General features: G+C 43.3%; 1 protein-coding gene across 1 annotated transcript in view; it reads left to right on the forward strand.

Moving 5' to 3' along the window:
• Positions 1 to 17,682, forward strand: part of ABCA12 (ATP binding cassette subfamily A member 12) — a 542,556-nt gene that overhangs the window by 355,119 nt on the left and 169,755 nt on the right. The window contains 3 exon segments of the mRNA XM_030210844.1: positions 309 to 488; positions 8,032 to 8,347; positions 9,866 to 10,079. Of these exon segments, the coding sequence (XP_030066704.1) occupies positions 309 to 488; positions 8,032 to 8,347; positions 9,866 to 10,079 (710 nt within the window).

A 17,682-nucleotide genomic window follows, 5' to 3' on the forward strand; every position in this document is an offset into this window, starting at 1 on the left:
TATGTAGCATTCGCTATATCTGATTGCAGTAATAGTTTTGTTTTACCTTCAACCTGTGTACAATTGGGTTTGATGAATGCCATGCATTGCCACTAGCACAAGCTACCACACAAGTCTAAAATGAAAAATCACAGCTATTAAAATGTATAGAAATTTGTCATCTCCAAATTTCTTTGCTTTGGTTCCATTGTATGAGATTTAAGTGAATCAATTAGTATATTGTGGAACAATGTGTCTAACCCCTTGAAGTTCCTATTATCTTATTCCTGCAGCCTGATTTTAGTTAATCTTTTTTCTCATTTCCACAGAAAATTCCATTTCACAGATACAGAACTACAAAAACCAATTCAACGAACTGAGTCCGTTGTTCAAAACACTAGGCAGCGTGTTAGACTGCATTTCATATGATCGACTTTTACCATTTAACAGCACTAAAGAACTCCAAAATAATGCCATGAACCTGCTCAAGACTAATGATCTCTTAGCAAGTAAGTGCCACATGTTTTTTCACAAAGCGGTATGCAATTTAATGAATTGTGGTTCGCAACCCAGTTCTCAGGACACACCCACCCAGTCAAGTTTTCAGGATACCAATAATGAAGATGCATGAGATAATTTTGCATACTCACTGTAGATAACTTGAAAAACAGACTGGCTTGGTGTGTTCTGAGGATTGTGTTGAAAACCCCTGGTCTAAAAGCAAAGCTAATGTGTGTATTTTTATAAACCTGAAACTCAGCCTTGTTTTGGTGCCTTGACAATCAGATTTAAGGACCATTAAATACTTCTGGATACTCTTAAGATATTGTTTTCCATCTTATCTCTTACTTTTAATGCACTGTAAACGACACCATTATGTAGACTTCCAGTATGAAGAGAAGGAGGAACCTCAAACAGCAGCCAGACCTCTCAGGAGTTTCCCCATCCACCTTCTGTTTTCGGCCAGATGAAAGCAACAATTACTCCTGGGGAATTCTGAAAACTGTGCAATGCAGAATTTGCACAGAATTTCCAATTGTCTCAGACTGTGTAGATGTCTTTGCAGTCTGTTGTTGCTGTTTTCGGTGCAGCACAGCACAGGGTGGCTTGGCTTTTTCTTGCTGCCTTCCTCCCTGCTGCACTCATGGAGGAGGTACTCAGTTTAACATTGAATCACTTCCTCCTTCTCTGCTGCCTTGATCCTTGACTGTTGCTTTAAGTTATGGGGTTCTATGGAGGCCCACTTGGCTCAAAGGAACAGTCGGGCCTAGGCAAGCAGAGGAGGAGGAGGAGGAAGCAGCCTGATGTGAATCTGTGCAACTCCTCCTCTAGCTGCTTCACCAAGGAGGGAGACAGTGATTGGAGAAATGCAGATGGGATGGTGTGTGCCATGGAAGGCAATGGAGAAAGGCGAATGAGGTAGGAATGTGTGGTTCTGGGGTGGGGACCTGGATAAGAGTGTGAAAACGATGAACGACCATCCAAACTTCCAGCGAACTTAAAGGACCTATCTGTTTTGCAAGGCCTACCCTATTGATTCTACTTAATGCCTCAACTCTACAATGCATCTATACATGCATTGCAATGGGACATTTTATTTCTTATTTCCTTGTCCCTTATTGTACCCATTTACCCCTACCTTACTGACCCTTTTTTTAATTGTATCTGTTTAATACCTACCGTACTTGACGTTCACCATATGGTATTTTGTAAGCCACATGAGCCTGCTAACTATGTGGGAAAATGCGGGATCAAATGTTACAAATAAATAAATAAAGATGGATGGATGGATGGAATGGTGTGTCCTAGGGGAAGTGTCTGGAAATGTGACAGGGTGGGGTGCACTATTGGATGGGTGGTTAGAGAAAGTTGGATGGTGTGTACTCTGGGAGGGGAGTGGAGGGCTGATGAAAGACGTATGGGGTGGGGTGTGCCATGGGGGTTGGACTCCAGAAAGGTGTATGAGCTGTGTGTGGGAGGGACTGTAGGGTCACACGGAGGGTGGGGTGGGGTTGTGTATACTATTGGGGGAGGACTGGAGCAAGGTAGATAGAGTGGTCTGCCATGGGGAGGAGACTGGAGAAAATTGGATTGGCTGGAGAATTCTATGGAAGGGCTGGAGAAAGTTAGAGGGTGTGTTGTGTGGTCAAGGGGGATAGGGCTGATAAAAGGTGGATGGAGTGTTTGTACCATGGGACGCTGGGGCGGAGAAAATTAAGGTAGGGGTTTGCATGGGAGAGAGGAAAGAGACCTTGGGGGTCAATAGAACAGGGATCTTGCTGGGAGTTAAGAGAAAGCACAGGAAAGGCAGTGAAGGCTGAGGGTGGAGAGACAGAACTCTAGAAGGCTGCTAGAGGGTAGAGAGCAGGTGAACAGAAAGAGTTTGGAGGAGGGGAAAACATTGGAGGTATTTGCCGTGGAGAAGGGGCAGAGAAAGCTAGGGCCTGAACTTACCAGGGGAAGGGATACAATCTAAGACAGAAATGGAGAAGGTGAAATCTGAGGAGGGAAACTGCTGTGATGGTGAGGGGTAGTTTATGTATGGGGGAATTCTGCACAAGAAAATTGCAAATAAAGTGTGCAGATTTTTCAAATATTGTGCAGTATTTTCAATTTTTATGTGCAGAATTCCCCCAGCAGTAAACAATAGCAAGAGTAGCCAAACCAAGCAGCAGTGACATCTCTTCAAAACTGACCCTACCTCACCCCAAGAAAAGCACAAAAAACCTATTCAAAGAAGTTTGATATGTTTAAAACAGAAATTTGCATGAGCCAGTCTTCTTTTGTATGGATGTTAAAATGTGTTTAAGCTTGATGTATTTGAACATGAGGACGGATGCACTGAGAAACTGTGTGCTGCAAACTGGAGAAACAAATTAGCAGTCTTGACTTGTCAGTGGTGATCAGTGTTATTCTGCTGGAATTATATAATCACATTCAGTTTTGGTACATGTTACATTCAGTTTGCCTGAAGACTATGAGAACATATAATAGTTTGACCACAGTGTTTGACCCCTGATGTTCTATGCGAAATGTGGATGTTTGCTTGACAATAAATTTATACTTCGGATTTCAGTCTCTTGGTCATATTTTTTGTTTCCATCAAAAAATATTAGCAGGTCAGTATTCAAAAACATTGTTCTATTTACTAGCAGTAGAAAATGACACAGGGACAAAGTTTATCCCTGTCCTCGCCCCATGGGTTCTGTCTCCATTCCCACTCCGTCCCTGCAGGTTCTGTCTCCACCCATGTCCCATCCCCACGGGCCCTGTCTCCATCCCTGTCTCGTCCCTGCGGGCCCTGTCTGCATCCCCACCCCTTCCCCGCAGATTCTATCTCTGTCCCTGCCCCATCCCCGTGGGCTCTGTCCTTATCTGCAGAAACCTCGAACACTTCTGATTTAATATTTAAATTTTTTATTAAAGTATAAAAAGGAACAATATGCTGTGCAACTGTTGTTTAGAAATCACAAATAGAAAATAATAATAATAATGAGCACCTTGTTTTCTTAGAAGATGTGCTGGTAGCAGGAATGTACAGGATCCCCCATGCAAATTTTGCTAGTTGTGGCCAGCATGTTTGCTTGTTTTTCCAAAAAATCAAAATATAGTTGTCTGCATCACTCAAATATAAATAACAGTCCAGTTCATTAACAGGCTTCAAAGTAGAAAATGACATGGGGACAAAGTTTGTCCCTGTCCCCATGGGCTCTGTCTCTATTCCCGCCCTGTCCCCATGGGATCTGTCCCCGCCCCTGTAGGCTCTGTCCCCGCCCTGTCCCCAAGGACTCTGTTCCCATCCCCATCCCTGCAGGTCACCATCTCTGTGTCATTCTCTAACCAGCAGCCAGTAAATATATAAACCCTCTACCTACCAATAACTTTCCCTGCACTATCCATTTAGTATAGGGGTGGATTTAGGATGGAGTGAGGTGGGAATTCTATATTATCTATATGGTGACAATATTCTAGCACTATCCCCCTCTTTCTATAACAGGTCACCTACAATAAATTTAAATGCCATTTGATTAAGTTTATAGAATACTTCAATTTGCGCAGGTAAGCATACAATTACCCCCTAATTCTATATATGGTGCTATGAGTTATGCATATTAAATTGGGTATGCGCCCAATGTGCGTATGTAACTTAATTGAATAATGAGCCAATTGGTGCTGATAAATGGATGATAACAATGAATTATCAGAACTAATTAGCAATAATTAGAATTTACGCACATATCTGCGCCTAAATTCCTATTGCATATAACCATAAGGGGCCATGGATAGGGATGCTCCCAAATGTTATGTGTTTTGATATAGAATCAAGTTGATGTCTGAGTCTGTCTTTATATGCTTTATGACAAATGCCACTGACCAGCTTAGTAGCCACTCCCTGGACCGATTCCATCCTGGCTATATCTTTTTGAAGGTGCAGTCTCCAGAACTTATCCAGAGGCACTATCACCTCCTTTATCCTTCTGGCCATTCCTCTTCCTATGCACCCAAGCATCTTTCTGGCTTTGGCTGTCGCTCTTTCTACCTGTTTGGACACCTTAAGTTTGTCAGAAATGATCACCCCCAAGTCTCGCTCTTCTTTCGAGCACAGAAGTACTTCTCCTCCAAATGGTACTGGTCCCTAGGGCTTCTGTAGCCAAGTGCATGGCCCTACATTTTTTAGCATTAAATCTTAGTTGCCAATTTCTGGACCATTCTTCTAGCTTAGCTAGATTCATCCTCGTGCTATCCACACTATTAGGGTTGTCTACCCATTTGTAAAGAGGCAAATCTTATCCGACAGCCCTTCTGCCATATCACTCACAAAGATGTTAAAAACAGCCGGGTCAAGGACTGATCCCTGCAGTACACCATTAGTAATATTCTTTTCCTCTAAGTGAACCCCATTTACCAACACCCTCTGTCTTCTTCCACCTAACCAGTTTCTAACCCAGTTAGTGACTTTTTGGTCCAGACTGAGGGCTCTCAGTTTATTTATCAGTCGCCTATGCGGAACCGTGTCAAAGGCTTTACTGAAATCTAAGTACACTACTTCTAGTTCTCTCTCTAAATCCAACTGTTTGGTCACCCAGTCAAAGAAGTTCATCAGATTAATCTGAGAAGCCCTTCCTCTAGTAAAACTGTGCTGCCTTGGGTCTGGCAATCCATATGATTCTAGAAAATTCTGTGTCCTCCATTTTAGAAGAATTTCCATTAATTTACTCTCAACTAATGATCATCCAGTCTGCCCAACAGTCATTATCAAATCATTATTGAACCAGCAATTCAGTAGTATTATTACAACATTTTGTTCGCTAAGTTCCAATTTATGATATCTTTCCCTCCCCCACTGAGATATACAGGACCCGCACTCATAGCATATGATATGAATGTGGTATAAAAAATATGCATACTGGATTCTGATCCATCCTTGCCATTTCAGGGCTCAGACCATAAAAAAAGTCTGCCTTGCACTGGCCCTACTTCCCAACTACTGCAGTTGCTGTGGAAACCCACTCCAGCCCATCCTGATATGTCTTGTCATATACAGGGCACAGACCATAGAAGTCTATCCAACATTGTTCCTCACGTTCCTACTGGGCAAGCCATCAAAGCCCTCTCCAACACATCCTGATCTGTATTGCCATATATGGAACACACACCGTAGAAGTCCATCTGGCATTGTCTGTCTGCTAGCCAACTGGACAGTATAGAGGAAATTCTATAAAGGATAACCATACAAATGGTGCTTATACTTAGGCTCTGCAATTATAGAATGAGGGGCTATATGCTTGATAATGGTGGCACCAGGTTTGTTGGGGTTAATGCACATCAGGTGACCTGCTGGGGGTTCAGTAGAAGAAAGCCGTGCATAAAACAATCAACTAAAGACTGTACAGATGTGGGATTCCCTTTTTCTTGGTGGCAATAAGCACTACTTACACTAAAGTACACCCATCTAGTCAGGTTATCAGATGTAATTTTATCTCGTGCATTGTACATATCCTGAAAACCAGAATGGCTTGGTGTGTCCTGAGAACTGAACTGGGAAACCCTGCTTAAGGTGTACCATAACAGAGTTGTTTTTCAACCTAACTCAGAGACATGTAAAAGGTATTCAAGCAGCTTTTGTGGGGGACAGAAAAAGGAGTCTAGGACCTTTCCAGCACACCAGACAACAAACCTCTTCCACTTAAACTATGACTGTCTAGTAGAGTTTCTCCTAGAGAGCCAGAAGGACCTATGATAAGCTGTTAGGCAAATTCAGGGCAGTCAGAGGTACACTTCCAACATCACGCTGTAAGAGTGGAACATGACATTGGGAAGCAGCATTATAATCCCAATCATACATGATCAGTGTTGGGGAATCTTCATAACTCCCAATCCCCAGGCTTGCTTGGCCATTAGGAGACTAGTAGGATCATGGTCCCTCAATCCTAATTGAGTTAAGAGTCATTGTTATGAGCAGTATGGGAAGATATGTGTACAGAAAGCCCACCCACCAATTGAGAAGGAAGGCATTGAGACTAGTCATGTGCCCCTGCGCTGGAACAAGGCTGCAGAACGTTCCTGTCCTGAAGCAATTTAATTAGAGCTACTGTAGTGTTCTCTATTTATGAACGATCATTTCCACTGCTTCTGAATCCAGCTCTCCACTCCAGGAAATTGATCTGATAAATGCTTTCCTGCATACTATAACCAGAGATTCTGCAGTGAATCAATGATTTGGGTTTGAAAAATAGGCCCTGGCTGGCTCTCCCAGCTCCCCAGACAGAGAGAGGAGAGAGAGTGAGTGCATAAAAATACCCAGAAAAGAAAGCATATGAAAGAACAGAAAAAACTAGCCTAGGAAGCTAAAGAGACAGGCAAAGGAGGTCCATGCATGAGAAAACAACAAAAACATAGCAATTCAAGCTTATTGTTATCATATAAATAACATAATGGCACATTAAAAGAGCCTTCTATTATTCAAAATTCTGAGCTCAAGAGGATACTTCACGCACTATACTGTAAATATAACAATCCTCTTGTTGCTTATGGTGGTTTATCACAGTCAACAGCAGACTTTTAACTCTCTATTATCAAACACAAACATGGAGGGTTTTTCGGAGGATAAAGAAGCCCTCAACTGTGCACCCCTACTCTTATATAGCAATATGCTCTTAGTTTAGCTCTCTGTCATCTGGCGGCATCCCACTTTCACCATTGGCTCCGTCCCTCCTCCTCCTCCTTTTGGTTGTTTTAAATTTTTGTTCTATTTTTTCAAATTTTTTCAAACAGATATTTTATTTTGTACTTAACTTATCTACTGTAGGTGAGGGTATTAATGCAGACAAGAAAGCCACGGACAACTATGGCCAGAGTTTCGATCCTTCCTCAGGGTCCGTGTTGTGTCTTTCTACAAAATAAAATAAAAGATAATCTTTTCACAATTTCAAACTTAATCTTGGCTGATTTTTCTGCTCCAAACCACAATTACACACATCACTCTACTGGTGACGCAGGTCCCATTACTGCAGCTCCCTGTATTCATCTACTTCAAATATGGCGCCCTCTTTTATACTTTCCATGTCAGACGCCTACAACGAGCTGTAACCAATCATTCTCTTCTCTAGGCTAGGGATCAGATAGACAGACATACGTTTTGTAAAGACAGGCATGATTTTTTAAGGAAGAACTTATGTAGGAACCAAAAATATATCAGAAAAAGTGATTCCACTCTAGTCTGAGATTCAACCCTCTCGGGCTGACTGTCCTCAGTCGGAAGATCCATCTTTGCTCCAACTGTGCAAGACGCCACTTATTGTCCCCGCCCCTACGACTTAAGATTAGTTGTTGTAAAACAATACATTTTAAACTTGTAAAGGCATGCTGCTTTTCTCCACAGTGCATAGCCAGCAGTGCTCCTGCTTTTTTAAATTGTCCATACGCCTGACGGAACATAAAAGTAACATCAACATTAAAAAAGCAGGAGCACTACTGGCTAGGCACTGTGGAGAAAAGCAGCATAACGTGGGCAAAACAATTCTGAAAACAAAATGTTTCTGTTTGTATTAGGTGTCATTTTCCAGATTCCTTCCACCAGCAGAAGACACAGAAGAGCAAGTTCTGACAAACCCACCTTACCTTTGCATGTCAAGTATACCATCAGGATGAAGTATGTGTTTTCTGAGCCAACAGATGGAATCCGTGATACTTACTGGGTTCCAGGTCCTCATAATTCAATTTCCCAGTATCAGAGTTACAGCAGAGTATTTGTCTTCTTGCAAGAAAGTATTGACAGAGCAATCATTGAAATGCATACTCAGAAGAATTTACAAAACATTGCGGTCCAGTTTCAACCAATGCCATATCCCTGCTACACTAAGGATAAGTAAGTTATAGACTTTTTTTTTTTTTTTTAAAAGCTGTATATTTCACAAATGCATATAAACCTTTCTGTAACTGTCCCCTACATTCTATAACTTGGTGGCCAGATTTACATGCTGTTTGCCCATGTAAGTTCTTCTACAAAGTGTCCAGAAAAAGCATGGGCACCCTTACTTGCAAACTGTTTAAAAGTTTAGTATGATCTTTGAAAACACATTAATGGGGGTTAATGTAATGTGAGTTTCTTTCTTAGTTAATTCATAATTTATGTTCAAACTGTCCTCCTTCGACCTTGACACATTCACAAAGTCTTTGATGCCACTGAGCCGTTGGCTCAATTAGTTCTGGAGTTTCATTAAGATCTCAACTGTTTCGCAAGCTCAATGAGCTGGAGATCCATTCGGTTGAAAAATAAAGTACTCAGAAATGTCTCAAATTTCAGGCAGTAGTTTCTGCTGTAGTAGGATATTTTTGGGTTATTTGGAAAAATGTTGGGGTCCCTTTTTTTCCAGACACTGTGTAGAATACTAGTACTTACACAGATAGTTGAGTTATATTTTATACACACAACTCACTTAGGTGCTCTTTTACTAAAGCTTAGTGTGCACTAAGGTATAAAGTAGGACACGCAGCATTTAGTGCACTGTCTGTTAGCACACACTAAGCTTTAATAAAAGGACTCCTTAGCGTGTAAATGCAAGGGGCATTTACAGGGGAGGGGCATAGGGCATTGGTCAAACAATTATGCACAGACACCCTGATTCTATATATGGCATCCAAAATTGGGCGCCAATCCAAGATGTGCTCTCAACTAAATTGGCTAATGAGCCAGTTATGCTAATAATCGGGTGCTAATTGCCACTAATTGGTGCCAATTTGAATTTGCATGCACATGTGGTATGCACTGTTCTATAACAAATCCTATAGCTTACATTCCAAAAGACGGTGTGGCCATGGGAGGTGCATGGTCAGGGTGATCCTAAAATTTGTACACAGTGTTATAGAATACCGGGGATATGTGCCCAAATTGGGCACCAGAAATTACACCTAGTTTCAGTAGACGTAAGTCCTGGCATCCAAATTTGGACACCGAAATCGGCACTCAATGCTATTCATCTTTGAATACCTGTTATAGAATAGCATTGAGCACCGATTTTTTCAGTGTCATTTATAGAATACTGTAAGTTATGTGTATAAGTATCACACATAAGCATGCCCACTTATGCCTACTGTTGACATGGCATGTGAGCGTGCCTAAATGTAGGTACATAGATGCCAACTTTATACTAGCATTCTATAATAAAATGTCAGTGCCAAGATGCACTTATAGAATTAATGCACTGAGTACTGCATCTAGGCACCTAACTTTTGGTACCCAGTTATAGAATTACTCCCTGTGTATTTAGCAGTAATAATAAAGTCTCAGATCATTACCTTTGCAGGGCACTGATGGCGTTCATTATAATTTGAACCCAATTACATACCTTTGCAGAATTTGAGACATAAAATCTTTTAAATACAGTTTTTGTGACGTATCTTCGTTTTATATATTTTTTTTTGCAGTTTTTGTATGCTGTGAGTTTCACCTTCCCCTAGTGCTGAGATCGCCTGGGGTCTTGTTTGTCGCTGTGTTTTGTGAGAAGCTTGTGTACAGAAAGAATTACAGCTCCAGGAGTTTGTTGATGGAGGAGATTCAACATTATATACTTAATAAGATTGTGTGCAAACCAGTTGAAGTAATCAGATGGGTTTTTTTTTTCTAAAACTGTTCTCAAGCAAGGAGGTAGAATGACTTAATCTGATTGGTAATACAGTACTCTCTCTGTCATTAGCCTTTCATCCTAGTAACTCATTCAATGCTCATCCTTTCCCTGTTAATGTCCTCTCTGAGATGGGAATGTCACTAGAGATAGGTTGGCTAATTTTTATTTAGACTATTCAAAATATCAGTACAAAATTTGTACCCAGTGGGAGAGCTACTTCAGTGTCTTGTAAAAAGTTGAAAAACAGTCAAATTAAATCTACTGCCTGCTGCCTTGGAGAAGGTTTGGGGAAGATGCCAGTGTGCAAAAAGACCTTATCCATAGAATTTGTTTTGGTCTGACATTAAATTGGCTTTTTTTTCTCTGTCAGCCTTAATTATTGTGCACCTTTGCTCACCGTACTTTTTGGACCCCATGGAAAATATAGAAAGCAAGCTTACAAAATGTTAATAGCATTGTGAAAATGTCCGTGAGCACTGATACATATGATTTATGATCACCCATGTGTTGTATTTTGGTGTGAAATAGGGTTGTGTTATAAAAATTCTACATATAGATCGAGTGTTATCATTAATATTTAGGTCCTTGAGGTTTGACACTACCTTGTCCAAAGAACATAGAGGCTATTTGACTTCCTAATTTCCCTAACATTACAAATGATATTTGCCAATTGGAAGAAGATTACTATGTTAAATTTTGGTGGACTAAGGCGTGCCATATCTATAAATATGAAATAAAGGAAGCTGAGAAAATCTAATCAGTTCCTTCAAGTTATAGCAGGCCTGTTGAGGCCTATATTCATATGTGTAGTCTGCCAACTTTGTTTGGGAAGGGGCAAGTGTGATGGGGGGCCGAGAGAAGGGAATATTCCTGCCTCTCCTCAGATTGGCATCTATTTCTCTTCCCTTCTCCTCCCCACCCCGACATTCATCCTCTCTTCCATGTACACTCTCATACACACTATCACTCACATCCCAAACCATTCTCACAGGCTGCTGCCACCAGCTTCAAACTTCCCACTTACCCAGTCATGGCTACCAACATCTTTTTATTTGTTAATATATTCCTATTGTTTTCCCTTTATGTGTTTTCCTTATTGTTTTGTTTTGATTTATTTTCATGTTTCTAGACTTTCCCTATTATTCATTTTCTTTTTCCACATTTCCTCTCCTCTCGATTCTAAGTTTTTCCCTCTGTTACTCATGTGTTTCTAAGCATTTCTCTAGATTTTTCTATCTTATTGTCATCTTTCTTTTGCTTATTTATAGGTTCCACTTTAGTTTTCCTTTTTCTTGTATGCACTTCCATTCTCCTCCCCCCCCCCCCCCCCCCCCCCCACCCCCCCAGCTCTTTCACAAACTCACCTTGCTCCTGGTCTCTCTGATCATTCATCTTTTCCCCTCACTCCATTATTCCTTCACCTTTCACCTCTTTCTTGCATCTCCCCCTCCACCCCTTCACACCATCTTCTCTCTCCTTCCCTCTCTTTATACTTTTGCCTATTCCCATTCATCTCTCCTTCTCCTTACATTTCTCTCAGCTCTTCTTCCTCTTATCTCTCTCTTTTCCCTTTCCTCATTTTCCCTCTCCTGTCTTTACTCTTCCTTCCACTTCCTCTCCCTCATCTATTTCCCCCCTCCCAAACCTTCCCTTGTTATCTTGTTCCTCTCTCACCTTTCATCTTCCTGTTCTTCCCTCCCCCTCCCTACATACTGTCTTTCATTTCTTCCTCTTGCCATTCTCTCTCATCTCTTGCTCCATTTCTCACAGCACTAACTCACTAATTCTTACCTTCCCTGGCACATTACTACTACTGCTACTAATCATTATGTGCAGATACCTTCTCTTTCCCTAGGGGGCTTATAGTCTAAGTTTTTGTACCTGAGGTAATGGAGGGTTAAGTGACTTGCCCAAGGTCACTAGGAGCTGCAGTGGGAATTGAACCCAGGTTGCCAGGATCAAAGTCCACCGCACTAACTATTAGGCCACTCCTCTCTACATCTCACCAACTGCTGTCTCTCACCCCTTTCTCCCAAGCACACTCTTTCCTTCATCTCCTAGTACTCTCTCCCCTTCCTATTATACCCTATTGCCACTCCAGGTTCAGCATCTGTTCCTCTCATTACTCTCCAACAGATCCCAGTACCTCTCCTACTTCGTCCCGTAACCCACACTCCATCTTTCCTTCTTCCTCTCCTTCCCTACAGGTCTAGTATCTCTCCTCTCTCCCCTCTCTTCTTTGCCATGTCCCATCCCCTCTGATGTGCATTTCCTGCTGCCGTACAGAGCAGGACATGGCAGATTCTTTCACATGGGGAAATCTAAGAAAAGGAAACTGTAATCTGCAAACAATACCAAGCAGTCCACAATAAAGCAGAATAACATCTTCTGCCCCTGATGCGAGCCTTTAGAAAGGCAAAACATGGCCACCTCGGGCAGTGTGTGCCTGGGGCGTAGCCAGACTTCGATGGGAGGGGGTCCAGGCACATTTTAGCCCCTCCCCCCGGTGGCCACTGCCGCCGCAACCCTCTCAACCCCCTTCCCACCGCATACCTTTGCTGGCGGCGGACCCCAACCCCCGCCAGCCAAAGTCCTCTTCTCGGCCGCGCGGCGTTTCCGAATGATCCGATCAAGTTTGAATCTGTTTCTATACGTGCGTACAACGTACAACATGCAGGACATCAGACGCACGCACAGAAACTTGATCAGATCATTCAGCAAGAAACGCCACACGGCTCAGAAGAGGACTTCGGCTGGTGGGGGTTGGGGTCCCCTGTCAGCAAAGATACACGACGGCGGTGGGGGAGGGTTGGCGGTGGGAAGGGGGTTCAGGAGGGTCGCAGCAGGGGGGTCCAGGGCCAAATCTATGGGGGCCCATGCCCCCGTGGCCCCATGATAGCTACGCCCCTGGCGTGTGCATTGTATGTTTCAAAGTGAATGGAATGAAAGCTCTTCAACAGACGTGTATTCTGCTTTTTGTAAACTGCTTAGTTTCTTTCACATTACAGTGCCATGGAGGCTCCAAGGAGTTTGTTTCTGTTTTTAATTTTGCTATCACTGCCTCACTGAAAAAGGCATCACAGCACCTAGAAGGAAGAGTAGTTTGAGAAGGGAATATGATGGGTCATGAGGCTGAACAGGGGACTAGGAAACAAAGTAGTGGTGGAGCAGTTGAAGAGGGCTTTACATTTTAGATGGGCTGTGGAGCACATGTGGCCTTCTCAACATACAATGAGGTATTAAGTTTTTCAACAATAAGTGACATGAAATACTACTTTCATATCCAAATCTTACTTTAAAAGGACAAAGACCTCAGGAACCATCTTTGGCAGACTGCAAATATGTCTGTTTTTAAATGGTTCCAATTTTCATTCATTGGTCTAAAAACCTCCATTTACTTTTAGTTATGTGATGTAATGTGCAAAGATGTGATGTAAAATTTAAATCCACTCTCTTAGAGCTGAGTACATTTCTCTTTCAATCACTTTCTTATGAAGTTCAGCAAAAAATAAAGATGCACTTATCTTTTAATGACCCAACATGGCCACCATGTCACCTTTATAATTACTTTTTCAAGGGTTATATTACTGTTCTATATAATTAACAGGATATGTTGACATTTAACTCAGTGTTGCTATGGAGACCCGCATTTTACTTCTTGCTCTCTCATGCTATGTGGCACAAAATCTGCAATGCAAAAAATCATTTAGAAGTTCACTACAAAAACACAATAATACATACATTCATATTCAACTTGCTGTTGATTATCAGGGAGCTTTATTTAGTCGTGAGCACCCTGACCGCTAAAATGGTGTCGATGCTTATAGAAAACGCTAGCTCATTCGCACAAGTGCTGTTAGTGACTTCCTGTTACTAGCGCTGAATGCATAGATCAACCTAAAAAATACAATATGATCGCTGTGTAACCATAGCAGTTACTCATCTATCTCAACAAATATTAAACATAAAATAAACTGATTTTTAAAAAATTTCAATCTACAGAACTATTAAGTCCATGAAATTCTAAAGAATTTGATTTGTAGATGCAATGCAATTTTCACTGTTGCAATCATCTCAAATTGTCAACTCTCTTGTGTACAGGTTCAACATCAGTGGCCAAACATCTAAGACTCAAATTTGTGACACTAACTCTATCAATGTGTAACTAATGATTCGCTAATTCTGTGTCTTTTCAAACTCGATTCTTAAACATCTTCCGGCTGATATTTAGTGTGAGTCAACCGGCCGAGAACAGCTGCTGATCGGTTAACTTGTGTCTTGGTGGATAATTAGACATTTTCAATAGCATTTAACTGGTTATCACATCTGAAAATGGCAGGTTAGCACTGAAAATAAAGCCAGTGATGTTAGGGGTGTTCTGGGAGAGTGACCGGTTAAGTTCTGATATTTGGAACTTAACCAACCAGGCTTAATGGGCAAATAAGACCGCGTAAATAGCAGTCCTATCTTTGCCTGTTAAACCATGACCGGTTTAGTCTGAATATTGACTTAACTGGTCATGCACTAGCCACGTTTGCAAGAACCGGATATTCAAAGCCGATCACCAGAAATGGCCCAGCATTGAATATCCAGGTTGAACACCAGCAGCAGGCAGTCAAAGCACTGCTGGCTGCATATTGGGGGGGCTGGAATTTAGTCTCACATACAATTTTGGACAAGTGCATATGATAATATATATGATGCATTCTGTCTAGCAATTCGTAAAATTCCTCAAAATGATTGTTTTCCATCTCTTGGATTTACCAACTCCTTAGTTTGCAGAGTAATATCACAAATATTGCATGTGCTGCATTTGTAATGTTCTGATGGTACATTTGAACTGGATCCTTTTTCTTCACACTGAAAATTGCTGGACATAAACTGGCCAATATCAGCTGGTAGTGGTCAAAGTTTTTTAAAATGCTGACTATCACTGGGTAATTTAGCCCCAGATATTCAGAGCCGGGCAATGTGTGGGCACCGGTACTAAGTATCAGGGGCTAAATTGTCCCGCAGTGCCCGCCGGGGCATATGTGGGTCCCCATTTGAAGATCTCCTGAGTCCCCTTAGGCCCCCACCAAAATGGCCCCCTCCTTTCTTCCCCCTCCCCCCAGCTTGTGACCTTTATTAGTTCCCTCCCACCTACCCCCACAACGACCCCCCTGGGCTTACATTCAATTCTGGTGGTCCATTGGGGGCAGGATCAAATCCTCCTTGTTCCTGTCTCTAGTGACAACTTCCTCAATACAAGGCTGCCACAAGAGGTCATGAGACCTTCAAAAAGGGTTTTAAAAGTTATGTGGGAACCAACCGATATTCAGTAAGATATGGATATGAAAGTAGTATTTCATGTCATTTATTGTTGAACATTACATCTCTTGTATGTTGAGTAGGACCCTTTATGATCTCTCTTCTCTCTCCTCTCTCTCCTCATCTCTGTATTTAGATAGATAGATAGATAGATAGATATAGATATCAACCATCATATATCCTATATAATAAATTCTCACCTCCAACGTTCAATGCTTCTGCCTGCCTGTGTCCGTGACTTTCTTCACAGATGTCTGCTAGGCTCCAAAGCCTAGCTGACGTCATCCGCCGCCATGCCCCTCCCCCAAGGTCACCACTGCTCCGCCCTCCACCCCCCCCCCCCGAGGTCACCACCGCTCCTCTCCCCTCCACCCCCCATGAGGTCGCTACAGCCACGGCTCCCCCCCCCCCGAGGTCACCGCCCAGGCCCAGCCACTTCCCTCCAGGCCCGCCCACCCAACACAGACCTGCCAAGTCTCCCGCGAAACACGTGGTGCCAGCTCCCATTTCTGGCCACTGCTGCTTCTCCTGTTGGGCCGCAGCACCCGCTACAAAAACAAAAACAGCTGTTTTTAAAAAGCAAGCGCGGCACCGCAGGCAGTCATCAGGCATTGGCTGTCGGCTCTGCTGCCGCTCCTCTCAGCCTCTCACATCACTGCCCCTGTAGCAGACCCCGGAGGAGCGCAGCGACGTGAGAGGTGAGAGGAGCGGCTGCAGAGCCGACAGCTAATGCCTGATGGCTGCCTGTGGTGCCGCGCTTGCTTTTTAAAAACAGCTGTTTTTGATTTTGTAGCAGCCGCTGCTGCTCAACAAGAGAAGCAGCAGTAGCTGGAAATGGGAGCTGGCACCACGTGTTTCGTGGGAGACTTGGCAGGTCTGTGTTGGGTGGGTGGGCCTGGAGGGAAAGAAGGGGATGAGAGAGAGAGAGACACGGGATGGAAAGAATCGGGAGATGGGTAGACGGATGGAAGGATGGGGAGAGAAAGAGGGAAAAACGATGAAAGGAGGGAGAGAAAGGGGGAGATGGATGAATGGATGCAGAGAGAAAGGGGAGAGACTGGAAGGATGTGGAGAGAGAAGGGACAATGAACAGAAAGAGTAGAGGAGATAGAGAGACACTGGATAGAAGGAGGGGGAGAGAGACATAGATGGAAGGATCAGGAGAGAGGGTAGATGGGTGGAAGGATGGGGAGAGAAAGAGGGAAGATGCTGGATGGAAGGGTTACGGAAAAAAAAGGAGACACTGGATGGAAGGATGCAGAAAGAAAAAGGGGAGACATTGCGGCGGGGGTCCTGAGACCAGAGAGGGGGAGGGGGTTCTGAGACCAGAGAGGGGGATGGGGTCCGGAGACCAGAGGGGGAGGGAGTCCTGAGACCAGAGAGGGAGAGGGGAGGGTATCTCTATCACACAACACTCTCTCTCTCTCTCCTCTCTCTCTCACGTCTCACACACTGTCTCTCACACACTCTGTCTCACACGTATCACATTCACTCTCTATGTGTCACACAGTCACTCTCAAACAGTCTCCTCGATCTCATACTGTTATGATTCTGCCGGTTTGGCTGAGGGGGAGGGGGGGACGTCTCTTCTGATTGGCTGCCAGGGTTTGTGCTGACGTCAGGGGATAGTACTTTAGGCCTGCAGCTGAAGAGTTCCTCTGCTTTCGCGTTATTTACACTCTTGTGGTGACTTGAAAGCCGCAGTTCTTGGTCAGAACGTGCTCTGTGCTCTGACTTGATCTGAGTTTCCCTGTTTCAGGGATTTCTTTCCTTTCCCTTTGTTTGTGTTAGCTGGGGGCAGCGTGTGTGTGTGTGTTGGTGTGTGTGTGTGTGTGTATAATTAGTTCTCTTGCCTCCAGCTGGGCTTCCCTTCGCTGGCTGCAGTTCTCTGTGGGAAGCCAGCTGCTTGTTCCTCAGTGGGGGCTGGCCTTGTTCAGCTCTCTCAGCTAGGCTGCTTGTCTGAGAGCGTCCTCTCTGGTTGTTTGTTTACTCTAAGGATTTCTCTTCCCAGTGTCCCGGCCTGCTGGCTCAGTGAGTTAACCCTTTGTCTACTGTGTGTATTGTGGTTTCTGCATCTGACAGTCTGTTTGTTCTATCAGCCCTGCTCCTCCTCGGGAAGCATTCTCTCTGTTTGTTTGCTGATTTATGGAACTCTCTCTCTCCCTGGTGTGCCGGCTGGCTCTACAAGCTTAACCCTTTGTGTTCTGTTTGCCTCTGTCTGCAAGTGGGTTGAGGCAAAGGCTTTCTGCCTTCCTTTGTGTCTGGG

The sequence above is a fragment of the Microcaecilia unicolor genome, chromosome 7 (assembly GCF_901765095.1).
Source record: "Microcaecilia unicolor chromosome 7, aMicUni1.1, whole genome shotgun sequence".
Lineage (NCBI taxonomy): Eukaryota > Metazoa > Chordata > Amphibia > Gymnophiona > Siphonopidae > Microcaecilia > Microcaecilia unicolor.